The following is a 14,785-nucleotide window of genomic DNA, read 5'->3' on the forward strand; positions in this document are numbered from 1 at the left end:
GAGATATGCGCAACTGAGGTAAAATTATCAGGATTGAATGATGGAATTGAGTGGCTATATTCTCGGTAGATGCCATAAAGATCGCGCGCTGTTGTGACAGTAATGGGATGGACAGAGTCATACTGGTTGGGCTCTGGTACCGCGGCCACCACATCATCCAGAGCTGATGGAGGCACAACAATTGGCGTCGGAGGGAGATCATCGCGAAATCTCTTTGGCAAACGTCGTCGACGATTTGGTAACCCTGACGAACGATACACAGGGGGCGATGGAGATCTTTGAGTCTTGAAAAACTGTCAGATAAACGTGCATGAAGGGGTGCGGAATAGTGTAAATCACAAGGTTAACTGTATTAACAGCTGCATTATCACGAATCTCTTCACGAGCCCTGCTGGCAGCTTCCTCTTCTTCTTGACGACGAACTTTGGCAACTTGCTGGGCTTCATGACCACGCCGTCGTTTGGTCAGAGACGTCACTGTAGCCTCTGTAAGCTTGGTTACACATGAGCGCTTATGGGTGGTAAGTCCTCCACGTGTTTCGAATTCCCTTCGACAGCCTCGGCATATCATAGCCATCAGAAAAAGACTGGTTAAGAATAAAACATAAGATGTTGCCTGCATTGATGGCGATCAACTGCAGCGCACACCGTGGTCTGTGGCAACATAAATTTAAGCTCCGACATATCTCCGAAGTCTGTGCATCAAAGCCCAGCCTGAGCGACTGGAGGTGCTTCAGTTATATACTAAGAGTCAGTCTCCTTGCCAATGCTCGAGATGTAACAGTAAACTAAGACTTACCCGCTCGTAGTACTAGGCGTTGTTTGACTGAGATATTATCAATGAGATTGACTCGGTATGATGATGATGTACTACGTGCATTTCCGAAGATCCAGGACCTTTGGAATATCGGCTTCGTACATTCTTCAAACCTGTGTGGACAGTACGTCACATACGTATTGACTGAACAGGTGATAGAATCGATTAATAATTAGTAGAGTTGGCTCCGGGATGATTCTGTCAATCAGTGTGAGACGAGCCTAATCAAGTTAACATGTGTGAACTGACAGCGATTACATAAACCTTGCGGTCAACTTGAGTAAGGGCGGAGCGATTTCTTGAGTGAAATGGAAAGGTGGGGACTCTAAGCCAAATCAGAAGTGGAGACATTAAACCGAGGAAATAAAATAATTCTGTCAATCAATGTAATTAGATCAAAGATGGGCCTAATCAAGTTAACGCACATGAACTGACAGGTGATTAAATAAAACCTTGCGGTCAACCTGAGCAAAGGCGCAGCAAGAAAAACTGTTTCTTGAATGAAATGGAAGGGCAAGGACTCTAAACCAAATCAGATGCGGAGACGTTAAACCGAGGGAATAAAATGATTCTGTCGATCAATGTGATCAGATCAAAGATGGGCCTAATCAAGTTAATTGAATAAAACCGTGCGGTCCACGAGGAGGAAGAAAAAACAATTCTTGAATGAAATGGAAAGACGGGCACTCTAAACCAAATCAGATGCGGAGACACTAAACCAAGGGATAATCACCTGAAGTAGGAACTCTAAACCAAAGCTACGCCCGGATATTCATATGTTATCATGTGCCAGCAGGCAAATCATGTTTTAAATCCTTTACAACAAGTGTCAGAATGTCATTGAATTGAATTGATACGAAGTAACAATACCCCTCAGGCCATAAGCCCGCATATAACTCCCAAAACACAAACTCCATGTCATCTATACTTACCGACTTGGAGCTCGAGACTGACCCCCACATGTCTTATCCTTCCATCCATGATTTTCTGGCCGAACTTGAAAAGGCGGAGCCACGGCGTGGGTGGATTGAAAAGTTTCTCCGTCCGCTGATTTCACTGGGGGTCAGGACAGTGGACGACATAGAAATCATTTCACCTGAATGCCTTACCGTTTTTCACCGCCTCTGTCCTCTCATGGTCATGGATTTCTTTGTCCATATCATCAGTTACCTCAATGAAGCCGGCCATTCACATCAGAGTACTAGCTCTGGGCCATAACGTGGAAAGCTGCTGGAAACAGTAGGTGAGAATGTAGTGTCGTGCGACGCCTGTCCAGTAGAAAGTAAACCTTCATCACCAGCAGCCCTACTATCCATCATAGTACATATCGACACGCCGAAGAAGATGTTAAACGCACAATACAGTGGCTCAAAAAAGTGTCCCAATGTTTGTAGCTTTTCATGTAATTGCTATATCATGTGTCGAGACGTGGGAATATGACTAAGCTTTAGGGTGATGTCGGAAAGGTCTGCATCTCAGCTTCATTTCGGTTCCCTATACCGTGGGAAACTAATGACATTATGTGAAGATATGAGTATTTTAATTTGATGACTCATTGGGACACTTTTTTGACTTTGAGTTTTACTAATGTAATCTCTATAATTCTAGTACTGTGTGTGACCTCCTTCTGCTCCAATCACTTCTGCCACTCTTCTAAACATATTCTCTATCAATTTTGGGTATTTCTCTTTGGTGATTCCATCATACTCTGCTGTAACACTGTCTCATAGTTGGAATAGCCCCTACAGTGAATCTTGATATGCTACAAGTAATTTCTTGAGTGATTCTCAGGGGTATTCAATATGGTTGATGTCTTGGGTCTATGTTGAACATGATAGAATAGTAATATCATGGTTTGCAAGCTATTGGTGGCTTATTTAGAGGTATACTTAGGGTCATTGTCTTATCACAAAACAGTATCTTCTTCATTAACTCATAACTTCTGCATGCTTCTTAGCAGACACTCCTGTCAAATGAGTATTTACTACTCTGTATTCATCCTCCCCTTTGCTTCATAGAAGATTCCCACTCCATTTTATCTCATATAGTCCTATACCATCAAGTTTTGTCTTGAAACTTAAGGTGTTTATTTAACTTTTCTTTATCTTAATGATTGTCTTATCTATTTTAATATAAATTCCTTGCCATATGATTTCATCCTATTGATTTTAACCTTATCTAACTAGATAAACCTCTTTCAGCTATTAGCAGTCCAATATTTGTACTTGAAAGTAGCATCTTGTCTTTTATTTCTATAGGTTGGAGACAGAGGAATCTGTTTTTCTTGATTATAGCTTTAAGATGGGCTGTCTTGAGAGTCTGTCTGACTATTTGAGTAGAGATAGTCATAGGAATGATGGAAATAATCAATTTAATCACTTTATTAGCATCAGCAGTCTTTCCAATTAGAATATAGTGATTAAGAGATCTTAAGTCTTATAGAGCAACCTTCTAGATTGGCTACCAAATAACTTAAAGACCATAATATTACTATTCTATCATGTTCAACATAGACCCAAGACATCAATCATATTGAATACCCCTGAGAATCACTCAAGAAATTACTTGTAGCATATCAAGATTCACTGTAGGGGCTATTCCAACTATGAGACAGTGTTACAGCAGAGTATGATGGAATCACCAAAGAGAAATACCCAAAATTGATAGAGAATATGTTTAGAAGAGTGGCAGAAGTGATTGGAGCAGAAGGAGGTCACACACAGTACTAGAATTATAGAGATTACATTAGTAAAACTCAAAGTCAAAAAAGTGTCCCAATGAGTCATCAAATTAAAATACTCATATCTTCACATAATGTCATTAGTTTCCCACGGTATAGGGAACCGAAATGAAGCTGAGATGCAGACCTTTCCGACATCACCCTAAAGCTTAGTCATATTCCCATGTCTCGACACATGATATAGCAATTACATGAAAAGCTACAAACATTGGGACACTTTTTTGAGCCACTGTATATATATGGTAGCACATCGGAGTCTCTACATCGCGCTGATCGAAGATGATTACTAGCCACAAAGTATATCATGATACGAAATGACCGAAAGGTCAGAAATGTATAATATCCGATGATGGTACACCGAAAGGCCCCCCTGTCGAAAGCATTAGCCGGTCATAGGGTGCCTGCAGGATATAGAGACATACCTTGTGTACTAGTGCGCCTCCAATCTACTACCTGATCAGCATCCTTCCAGAGAGACATGTCGCCACCTCCAAATTCACCCCAGGCAGTGGGAACTTGAGATACCAGCACGATGCGAGAGTCGCTGAGGGAATTAAATTCCAGGAATGTTTGGACTGCGTTGATATCTTCGGAGATACGAAAAACAAGTACTTGGAGGTGTGAGCGAGCAAGAAGGGACACTACCAAATCTGGCTTGGTCCTCTGCGTATGGATATGTAGACACAAGTGCGTCAATCCGTCAAGATACTCCAGACCAATGGTAGAGTTCCATAGGACCCAGCCGTTGAGAATTTCGAGATGCGTTACTGTACTGAAGGCCTTGAAAGCACCAAGGGAGACAAATTTGGTGTAGCGAAAAATCAAGGATATACTAAGCGATAATGACATTAGTGGGAGGTTATTCAAGGGCTGCAGCAGAGGATTTGTCGTTCCATTGAAGTCCGATGGCGCAATCCATAATGCAAGATTGGTGGCACCGCTGCATAGCGAAAGGATCTCTGCAGCCGTACTCAGAAGTACATCGCCCTCGATGCACAATGATTTCACAATGCCTCGAGCGAAATCCCCACTGCGCTGGCACCGAATACGAAGTGATGAAAGAAAGGATATAGCAATATTTTCATTTGATAAAACGATTTTTCGATAAAGCAAACTCTCAATCCTGCAGCAGTAGTAGTCAGTAACATAGCAAGGCGCTTTGCCTCAACCCTTCCGAATTGCTCACCAGTAACGTACCCTCTGTGAAACGAACAGGAGGGAGTAAGCTTGCTGCATACAATCAATAGCGAGGATAATAATCTCTCTCTCGAGTTCGAGGGGAAACACTGGCATTGGCATGACTGAGTCCAAGTCCCGAATTGGCGACATAGAGTTCAACATTATTGTGACGGCTGCTCAAAGTGGTAACGCAGACGCCACAATTATCTAAGCTAAAAAAACCAGAAACTCCAATACACTAAACGTGTATCTCCTTCGAGATTAGCTTTCCTGTCTTTGCGTCACTCCCGGTAACATTGGACAATTTACTACTGTTTGCCCTACCTCCGAGTCAAACCCCATTCGCGCTCTGCAATGTTGCACTATACTGTAAGAGGCAGGAGACGGGATGAGAGACGTGTCTAACCTAAACTTGAAGTTGAGATACTCGGATCTTAAACGACTCTAACCTGATACTGTCCCCCACTGGCAGGAGTGACCAGACCTCTTTAAGGGCATTAGAACTCAGAGTGGCAATGTAGGTGCAATCATTCAGGGTAAAATGTGTGCAGCTCTAATTTAATGTCACGAAGCTCCGTCTTGAACCCTGACCGAGCAACTGTTTAGGAAGTTGATTTCTGTTTGGTTGTTCTGCGTTGCATCAGAGAGCATAGATTCGGACAAGTTACCACTGTGCATCAAATGCAGTCAGAGTCATAACACAGTAAAATATTTTAAAAACCCTTACATTCGACGGAGTAAGCAAGAAACATGTCATCTGACTGCGACACTCATACCAATGACTCTCGTCCTTCTGACTTCAATGATGGGGCTGATGCAATCTTAGCGTACGCTAACTTCAAGTTTGAGGGCTCCAGGAGGTCTACTCCAGAAAGTCATTTTGGATGCCCTGGGTCTGCCCATGGCCAAGGCGCCCCCGTATATTCCTGTGGATGCTATAAATATAATATACTTGAAAGGTTCAAACCTTCACCTTCACCTCCTGACAATGAGCAGGCATTTCAGCTTGCAGATGAGTTTGGAGCGGAACAACCAAAGCCAGTATGTGTCTGTGGATTATAGGTAGCGATTGTAACAGATCTAATTTCAGCAGTTGGAAGTTCAAGATGGCGATCACTATAATGGTGACGCACGTCGTTCAAAGTGAAAGAGGTCTGACGATCATGATGATGTTGTGAGTACGCCCAGCTCAAATTTTCGACTGACACACTCACCACACGCAGATTCCACGTAACTTTGGCCAGGACGTGAGGGCAACATCAGTACCTGTTGTTGAGCTTCAGCCACCTGTGAAACACAGGAAGATAGAAAGAAAATTCGAGTTGTTTGAAGGGGAATCGGCACTAGCCAAGGTCATGCAGGAAGTTGTGGAAGTGCGTGAGGTTGTGAGTAGGATTGAAGTGGTCATCGACAGGCAAAACACAGTTCTTCTTGAAATCTGTAATGCTATCGAAAACCATGGGATGTGAATTGCCGTATTGACTCTTGATACTAGTGTCATAACAACTAAGAATCTAGAGTAGACAATGTCATGACCAGTCTTGAGCGAAAGTGGACAGCCAAACTCGAGCGAGTCTCAGAGTAATTGGACAATGGTGGAGACAGTATTCGGACGCACAGCATCCAGAAACGTTCAAGCAAGCAATCGTGGCGAGGCAGTGGTGAAAGCGTGATCAGTGGTGAAACCATTTTACATCCATGAACGGCGTCCTACAATCGTGCTAGCATCACATTTTAGGGAAAACAATCTCTATTCTGGATGTGCATACAACGCATATCGCGTGAAGTGTCAATTTCAAAGATTCGGAGGGTGCAGGTGCAGGCTCTGAAGCAACAGTAGGTGCAGGCTCTGTGGCCTCAGAAGGTACGGTTTCCCAATTGATAGTATTAGTAGAAAGAGACGTGCGCGGAATTTGGAGGCTGATGGTGGGAGTGTACTTGAATGACATGAACGAGCGAAGGGAGTGCGCATCGTGGATGAGATCTTGGTGCGACAAATCAGTCGACGAGTTAGATTTTGAGAGAAGAACTTACCGTGCATTGACAAAGTTAACCGCCTGATCGAGCGAATCCACGGGCACGATAGGCAATATCGGACCAAAGAGTTCTTTATGGACACCGTGCTATCAGAATCACATTTCTAACACAAGGGAATACTGACTCTTCTGACAATGAATCGCAGCCCGCAACATTCTTCACAATGGTGAGCTCGAGTATTTTCCTCGCAGCGTCAGCGCGACCCTTAAGAACGATTTCACCCTTTGTGCGGGAAAGATGTGAAGTGAGGCGTTTATAATTGTCAAGCGTCAAAAGGTGACGATACTGAATGGGGTTGTAGAAACGCACCTTGGCAGATGATGACCCTTTCCTCCTGAACTTCTCCGGCTCGGCAATGTGTTCATCCTCACTGTCTCATAAGATGGATATACATGAAGAGGGATACGGGCCCACGGTGGGAATGACAGGGTGGTCCGAGTAAATTGCAAAATGTTTGTCCAAAAACTCTTGCGCGCACACTCATGTTGTGAGGCGACAGGTTGAGTGGTACTGTCTGGTGCTAGAATTGGCGAAGGCGAAGGCATAGGGCAGCGTGAAACGCCTGGAGATGCAGAGGGTGTCAAAGCACTTGGGGGCTCGGTGAGGGAGGAGCGCTGGAGTGTGCCAAAGGAGATATCGAAGAAGAGTTGGATATGGAGGACCTGTATGCGGGAGAATGAGTTTGAGGGGATGAGTGATGAAATGAACATAAAACGTACCTGATTCACCGTATGTATTCAATCTTGGTAGTGTTGTAGCGGCTATGCAACCGAAATTTTCGAGAGACGGAGCGGACAATCTCGGAGTTGCGTGAGGATAGACAGTGATTATTCGAACGTAGAAAGTATGATTGCGTAGACGTACGGGCGTCACAAAACGGAAGGCGCAGTCATGTGATCAAGAAAACGTGGCACTTTTTCCTTGAGTGACATCATCACTCAAGGAAAAAGTGCCATGTGGCTTGTGTCAGGTGACGATCGAACACGGTTCCTGCGTACAATTTTCTGTCATCATGCTTACGTCACATGCCGTCATTTTTCGTCCTGGGGCGAAAAATGCCGTATTTGTTTGGGACAGTAAAAGTATTGTGCTTCTTACGGATAGCTGAAGACCTCGACAAATGCTTGTACGGGTCCTTCCACCTCAACTTTGTAGAACCTCTCCCTCGTGCCTTGCTAGAAGAGCTGGCAGCCTCTGTCGCCAGCGCCGGAACAGGTGACTTGGTTGAACAGGTGAGTATCTTGCGCATGTCATTCTGTTTTCAGTGTGCTGAAGCATGTTTCCAGGTTCTCAATCAATATTTATGTCACCGCTTCCTTCTACTACGCCATCTAGTCAAGCAGGGCCATCCAAGGCACCTGTAACATCTTACACACTCCTGAACTCCCCATCATCCACTGAACAACAGATAGAAGGGGAGATTGAATGCATATCCAATGGTCTCTTCAGTGCTGTTGTTACAATGGGTGAGTGCGGTATATTGATGTATCATCGATAGGTGACTTAAATATCGCACGGATAAGGCCACGTTCCAGTCATCCGCGCGCCCAAAGGCAATGCTGCGGAGATGATAGCAAAAAGCTCGATATCAAGATACGAGATGCGATTCTTTCGGCCTCCCGAACTCATGGGGCCACGTCATCATTATTCGCGCAAGATGCATCTGGCTTGTCGAATCTGCAACGACCACGTGTGTTCGTCCTATTCTTCGTGGTGTTAAACTACTGACGCCGTTCCAGTGCTGCTGATTCTTGACAGAAATATTGATCTCATTTCGATGATCTGCCACGGATGGACGTATCAAGCCCTAGTGTCTGATTGTCTAGAGATCAAGCTCAATCGCGTAGTTGTTACTCAACCACAGAAGCGCTCATACGATCTCGATTCTAAGGACTTTTTCTGGGCAAAAAATGCACCAAACCCATTCCCTCAAGTCGCTGAAGAGATCGACACGGAACTGAGCAAATACAAGCAAGATGCTGCCGAAATCACACGATCTACGGGTGTCAGTGATGTTAATGACATCTCGCAAATGTACGTGCTCTTCAAGCTTCGCCATTGTGTTTATTGAGATGAATTGTAGTGATATATCTTCCAATGCTGCACACTTGAAAACTGCGATCACACAGCTACCAGAACTGACTGCGCGGAAGGCCGTTCTCGACACCCATATGAACATAGCCACTGCATTGCTGGAGCAGATCAAGAAGCGTGCGCTTGATGAACTTTTCAGCACCGAAGAGGCCATCAGTAAACAGGTGCGGCCTCATCCAGCTAGCTCGATATTCTTCGATATTAATTGCTATCTAGACCGTTGCTTCAGTTTTGGAGATGCTCCGCTCTCCTCGTTCAAGCGGCACCTTGACACCGGAGGATAAACTGCGCCTAGTTCTTGTCTTCTACTTGTCTTCACCGGATAATGCGATCTCGAAGGACGACATTGTCGAGTTGGAAAAGGAGTTAAAGAATGCAGGAGCTGATACCGAATCATTTGAATATGTCAGACGCACAAGGGAGATCTCGCGGATGACAGTGGCTACTGCTGTTGGAGGAACCTCGACGCCCGTACTCGGTGCAGGCCAAGGAGAACTCTTCAGGGGCTTCACAGCATTCGGAAATAGGGTCAGTATTATCCTTAGCTCTCCAGATAGATGGTAACATTTTTATTATCTAGCTCACTGACCGACTCAAAGAAGGAGGTCTCGACAATCTTATCTCAGGTGTCAAGAACTTCCTACCGGCGAACAAATTGCTCCCTGTTACTCGAATTACTGAGGCGATCATGGACTCGTCTGCAGCTTCGAACCAGTCGCTGCAAGAAACAGATGATTACATTTTCCTTGACCCCCGAGCCTCTCGACACACTGGCCTCGGTCTTTCAGGAGGTACAGGTGGTCCAGGAGGCGGCTCATTAATCAACTAGTGAGTAAATTTCTTTGCAGCGCGTTATTGCACTGACACAATTTGTACTCTGCACGCGAACACTCAATGATGGCAGCTACATGACTTGTTGGTCCAGACCTTTCCTATGGTAGGGCGAGACTCCTATATTATTGTATCTTGGTTAAATATATATGTGTATCCTGAGCTTACTGGAAGTATCCGTCCGCACCACAATTCCAAACCTCCACCCAGGGTCTGTATCCTGGCGTCTTTGGTAAAAAAAAATGCACGCGTGATGTTCAAATATTTGCCAGAAAACAATGAGTGTTGCTAACTGAAACGCACAGATTTGGTGCCTGGCGGATGATCAGTTGCAGGACGTTAATCGCTGTTAGAACCTGAGGAGTCTGCTTGGTCTGTTTTTTCTGTCGACGTACGTTCCTCTGACTTAAACACAATATTTATGCGACATTATTTATATATTGGACTATGTATGTTACAATTGGCCAGTTTCTTCCCCAAAATGTGATGGGAAACTCGGCTTAGATGTTTGACGTCGATAGCATGCATATTCAAACTTCAATCTGCATTATGTAAGTGTGATGAATGATCCGGGCCTTCGATGACGTGAATATATCATTTTCCTTTACCTTTTCACCAGTGAGACCGAATTCAGGGCTGACGGTGTTCATCTTGCGGTGATGCCAATTCTGACTAGCTTGTAAGTAGATTAACAAGGCAAACAGGTTGAGCTAAACCAATGGCAGCCGAGTGCCAGAAAGGGATTGAGACCGTCTCTGTGCAGAGACAATGGACGACGTCCAAATCGAAAAATTTCCTTGGTCCGAACCTTCAGTTTGCCACATATAGGCATTTACTTCTCATTCTGGTTTTGGCCCGGATCTTCGAATTGACCTTTCAAACTTCAACAGTACTGCAATTGACATTGACTGTCTAGATCCAAACACGCACCAGCCCACCATGACACCTGAACCATCCGACATATCAGGAACATCAACCCACTTTCAAGATTTGCTCAACAACCTGAACTCTGGTGTGAGAGGCGGCCGTAGAAGAAAATTCTGGTAATTTTCAAATTGTCGCTGGTACATGTTGTCTCACCATCAGACCAGTGGTCCAATTGAACCGTACTTACATGCAGCTCGGTGGTTTCCTCTCGCGATTGACCCATTTGCTGTGCTTGAGGATGTCTTGTACGAGGGCATGGAAGCCGAGTTTTCTGAATTGCGGGCCGACACCTCAGATGAAGAAGCTTCAAGTTCAAATAAGTAAGTCTGTGGCAACCTGAGATATCCAGCACTCTGATATTTTACCTGCGCAGTCATCAGAAGGAGTTGTGTATAAAGCAATACAAAGAACTTGTGAAGCTTGTACCAACCTTCAGTGACATTATATCAGGATTTGAAAAAGTTCCGTCGGCCTTGGACAATTTTATTCATGCGGTAACACAATCATGTTCATCATTCATGTTTTTGTCTTACATCTAGCCAGCTTACCTGTGCCGCAAATGATGCGCGATCCGATGATACTGGGAGCCTAATGCGAGAGGGGCTGGTATACATGCTCAAGAACCCTGAAACTGACCAGTTTAACCCACCTCTACTCAAGCAGCATGGTAAAATCGTTCGTGGATGGAACCACCCTCAGACCGCGCGACTACTGTGCCCGATGCGGATGCTCGACGTGTTTGACAAAAATCCCCAGTAAGTCGTGCTAATATTATTCATTTGCTCTCACGTAACCAGCTATAGGGACTTCATGGATAAGGTAAAGGAAGGTCAGATCACAATTACAGTCGCAAAGCTCCCTGCATATCTATACGATGAGTCTATGTTGGACCCCGCCAGGAAAAATCGAGGTTGTCTTCGAGGATACTACCTCAAACGTGTATGCTTGTCTTTCTTATCCTTGTTCGTCGAATACTATTTTACCATTTGAGCAGGTCTTTCGCCACATATTCACTGGACCATCAAGTGCCATTTCTGCAACCGCTCACAAAGGCACCAAGGCTCCAAAAGGTCGAATTCATGGTATGACATCGCCACTACCACGAGCAATTGCATACGCAGCCGTACAGGTAAGCTCTCGTGCGAGATTCACGTGCTTTAACTGATCATCAACCTAAGGCATATTTCCAGCTTAGTTCTGCAACGCAATGGCGTCAGCAAATCGGAGACTTCGATCTCGTTCTATTGTACGATCGAGTAGTCAATATGTTCGAAGGAAATAGTATTAATAAGCAATGGGTGCAAGAAACACTCGACCATTGGAAGTCGTAAGACTATTCGACTCTCCCTTTTATATGCTGATCTATATTATGAATAGAGAGACTCCTGGACTCCTGCAGCGTGGGCGCTCCAAGGCCAGGATAGATGCAGGACTTCATGTGTTTGACAGCGAGGATGACATGGACGATTTTTTTGAATCTGATGGGCATTCTCCTGATAACGGAGAACAGGGTCCACAAGATAGGATCGAGAGCAGTGGCAATGCAGAGAACACACATGGTATTTAAAATCCCTGTAATTTGAATCGTGCATATAGCTAATGTACATTCTGGCCCAGCGGTGTCAGATAATAATGAGTCAGCACGTCAGGTAGCTTCAAGGACAGCAACACGTGCACCACGCCAGAAGAGAAGACGCTGCTGACTCCAATTCAACTTTGTCGTTCTTAAGTGCACATATTTCATTTTATTTTCATCCCGATACATTCACCTACCACGGTACCATGTCTTGTAGTGCCTGACAGCAACATATCTTTCTCGTAGCTCACCACTCCAATGTTTACACTTATATTGGCTTGTCCCAATGTCCTTGTAGTTGTCTTTCATCTTCGGTCTGTACTCTAGCTTACATTGCGCTTTATTTCTGACCTGTGTGTTCGTAGCTAAGTGTACTCTGCATTGTAATTTGATTTGCTACTAGGAAATTCAACTTTAAACTGCGAAGGCTCCTGCATGATCGCGTGCCATACCATAATTTTGCTCCATTGATTCTTTTGTTGTTGTCTACTAGATCTTTGTCGACAAATACGATCCGTACAATTTCAAGACACCCATACTGACAAATCGCCCATTCAACCTTCTTGATCTTCATCATTTTTAGGTCATGGTGTTTCTGCACCTGGTGCCAAATACTCGGTGTCACACTGTTTTTGGAACCGAGCAATGCAAATGCGGCGTTGGAGGAGTTCTAAGTTCCGAACATTCTGACCGAATCCTGACCCCAACATTTTGATATACTTAAACCCGGGCAGGCAGTATTTCTATTTCGAATCGTCGGGCCCATAAAACAATATGGAAAGGTGCGTAATCAGTACTCCCCATTCATGTACATACCATTTCAGTTAATTCAGATGCAATCTACGTCAGTTGCAGCTAGTCATTTGCGCCTTGCATGAGCCTGAAGAACCTTATTTTCAAGTCATCGGTGCAAGGTACATACCAAGTACGAGTTAGAGCCATGAGGTGTCGGTCGAATGCGTAAGAAGTCCTACCTCCTCTGGGGCACCACGTGTCAACTATGGCATGCTACACCGTGACAGTACAACCACGATAAGTCCAATGATGATGCATTTGGCCCATCCAACACTCACAAAAGAAGCAAGACTTGCGCATCAGTACAAGATGACGCCACGGCTGCAGCTCCCCACATGGCATTGGGATCAACCAAAACTTTAGAACGGTGGGTCTGATCTATGGCTCCATCGTAACAACCGCGAAAATACAGCGCAAATTATGTTTGTGGGATACCTGGGCGTAACAGGTCCTAATGCAGGTTGTCAGAGTCGGGGACTTGATGCACAAGCACCGTCACATCTTGTTCTGGATCACGAAGTCTCAATAGCCGTTAGTTGCTCAAACTACGGTGACTGGCACCGAAGTACGTGTGCTCTCCTGTGTGTTCTCCTCCATTATGAACTTAAATTTTACAGATTCAAACCTAAACGAATGGGTATAGTGTCAGAGTTGGGCCAAATGCCCTTACACTAGCATCACTCGTTGTTCCGTGCGTGATATAGATATATCCTCTTTTGTCTTCTCCCCGGAGAGTTATATACAGGCCATTCGGTAACAGGATCGTACTTTTGACTCCGCAGCTTCCACGAGTCTTGCCAATGGTGAGTATCTTGCTTTTTCACTCTTGGGCCCGCACTACTTGCAAAATATTCACTCAGGTACTCAAAATATTTACTTAGTCTTAGTACTGTAATTTGCTGATTTCTACTTCCCAGCATTTGACTCAACCAAAGTGCGGTTTGTGTGGTAGTCTCTGCGGAATATTGGTGCGTTCGTTGTCGTATCGTGATGGTGGCGAGGTCATTATCTGTACTTCGTGTCTGTGAGCTGATCAACTTCTGCTGCTGTTTTTAGCTATAAGTGACCTCGCCAGTGCTCGTGCTGTCAACAAATGGACAATAGATGGGACATTCACAATCGCGAGGTTCCTGGTTCAGAGGAAAATAGTGTACATTGTGCCGTCGCAGGTTTGAGATGTTTTTCACCCATAAAATTATATTCTGCGTGTTTGTAGCTATCAAAATGCCAGTTCGCTCCCCGCAAATGCCTGTAACAGGTCCGATATCTGCGTGTACCATCCTACCCGCAGTAATAGCATCCGGCGACCCTCACATGCAGGGTCATAGGCGAGTACAAGTATAGGTTAGCGTGTGTGTGCTCCAAACGCCGGGGCTCGAGACTAGTATGCACTGGGTACACTTGTGCTAACACCGAAGGGGAATAAAGTTATGATATGATACATCCGGCATACTTTGGCCGGTTGCAGCGACGGTACTGGAAGGAGTATGCATGGAAATTTATCACACATACAAGAGACTGCAACTGTTACAAGAGTTTATTAGTTTGTATTGACCATGATGCTAACAAGAGTCTACCGGGTGACACAAGCACAACAAGGCTTGTAGGAAGTTGCATGGAAGTTCATCACCTATACAAGAGACACGTTAGGAATGACAAACGCTACAAGAGTTATAGTAGAATGTATCAAACATGATGCAAACATGGGTCTGCCGAGTGACAACAAATGTCACAAGGCTGGTAGGAACGTGCATCGAAGTTCATCACCTACACAAAGGCCCGCCTGGAAG

The 14,785-nt window shown here is 44.7% G+C and overlaps 6 protein-coding genes across 6 annotated transcripts; 4 read left to right on the forward strand and 2 right to left on the reverse strand.

The window, feature by feature from the left end:
* Positions 1-3,882: 3,882 nt before the first annotated feature.
* Positions 3,883-4,855, reverse strand: F5891DRAFT_1180740 (uncharacterized protein; the record flags this gene model as incomplete). The annotated part of the gene is made up of 3 exons (XM_041365974.1): positions 3,883-3,926; positions 3,979-4,679; positions 4,743-4,855. 3 exons carry the CDS (start codon positions 4,853-4,855, stop codon positions 3,883-3,885), a joined length of 858 nt encoding a protein of 285 aa, XP_041233287.1.
* A 630-nt stretch (positions 4,856-5,485) lies between these two features.
* F5891DRAFT_974374 (uncharacterized protein) lies at positions 5,486-6,408 on the forward strand (the record flags this gene model as incomplete). The annotated part of the gene is made up of 3 exons (XM_041376452.1): positions 5,486-5,776; positions 5,959-6,120; positions 6,295-6,408. 3 exons carry the CDS (start codon positions 5,486-5,488, stop codon positions 6,406-6,408), a joined length of 567 nt encoding a protein of 188 aa, XP_041233288.1.
* Positions 6,409-6,462: 54 nt separating this feature from the next.
* F5891DRAFT_1180742 (uncharacterized protein) lies at positions 6,463-7,482 on the reverse strand (the record flags this gene model as incomplete). Its single annotated transcript, XM_041365975.1, has 4 exons — positions 6,463-6,719; positions 6,790-6,842; positions 6,897-7,142; positions 7,187-7,482. 4 exons carry the CDS (start codon positions 7,480-7,482, stop codon positions 6,463-6,465), a joined length of 852 nt encoding a protein of 283 aa, XP_041233289.1.
* Positions 7,483-7,827: 345 nt separating this feature from the next.
* On the forward strand, positions 7,828-9,695 carry F5891DRAFT_1219901 (Sec1-like protein; the record flags this gene model as incomplete). The annotated part of the gene is made up of 7 exons (XM_041369390.1): positions 7,828-8,008; positions 8,059-8,238; positions 8,271-8,462; positions 8,512-8,806; positions 8,856-9,030; positions 9,083-9,394; positions 9,447-9,695. The coding sequence occupies 7 exons, from the start codon at positions 7,828-7,830 to the stop codon at positions 9,693-9,695; spliced, it is 1,584 nt and encodes a 527-aa protein (XP_041233290.1).
* A 941-nt stretch (positions 9,696-10,636) lies between these two features.
* F5891DRAFT_1180744 (uncharacterized protein) lies at positions 10,637-12,191 on the forward strand (the record flags this gene model as incomplete). Its single annotated transcript, XM_041365976.1, has 8 exons — positions 10,637-10,740; positions 10,789-10,944; positions 10,998-11,118; positions 11,168-11,379; positions 11,428-11,563; positions 11,619-11,753; positions 11,803-11,951; positions 12,002-12,191. 8 exons carry the CDS (start codon positions 10,637-10,639, stop codon positions 12,189-12,191), a joined length of 1,203 nt encoding a protein of 400 aa, XP_041233291.1.
* Positions 12,192-13,415: 1,224 nt separating this feature from the next.
* F5891DRAFT_974376 (uncharacterized protein) lies at positions 13,416-14,250 on the forward strand (the record flags this gene model as incomplete). Its single annotated transcript, XM_041376453.1, has 6 exons — positions 13,416-13,560; positions 13,613-13,632; positions 13,700-13,798; positions 13,948-13,963; positions 14,052-14,164; positions 14,212-14,250. The coding sequence occupies 6 exons, from the start codon at positions 13,416-13,418 to the stop codon at positions 14,248-14,250; spliced, it is 432 nt and encodes a 143-aa protein (XP_041233292.1).
* Positions 14,251-14,785: the final 535 nt, after the last annotated feature.

This window comes from Suillus fuscotomentosus (genome assembly GCF_016647785.1).
Source record: "Suillus fuscotomentosus strain FC203 chromosome Unknown F5891scaffold_2, whole genome shotgun sequence".
NCBI lineage: Eukaryota > Fungi > Basidiomycota > Agaricomycetes > Boletales > Suillaceae > Suillus > Suillus fuscotomentosus.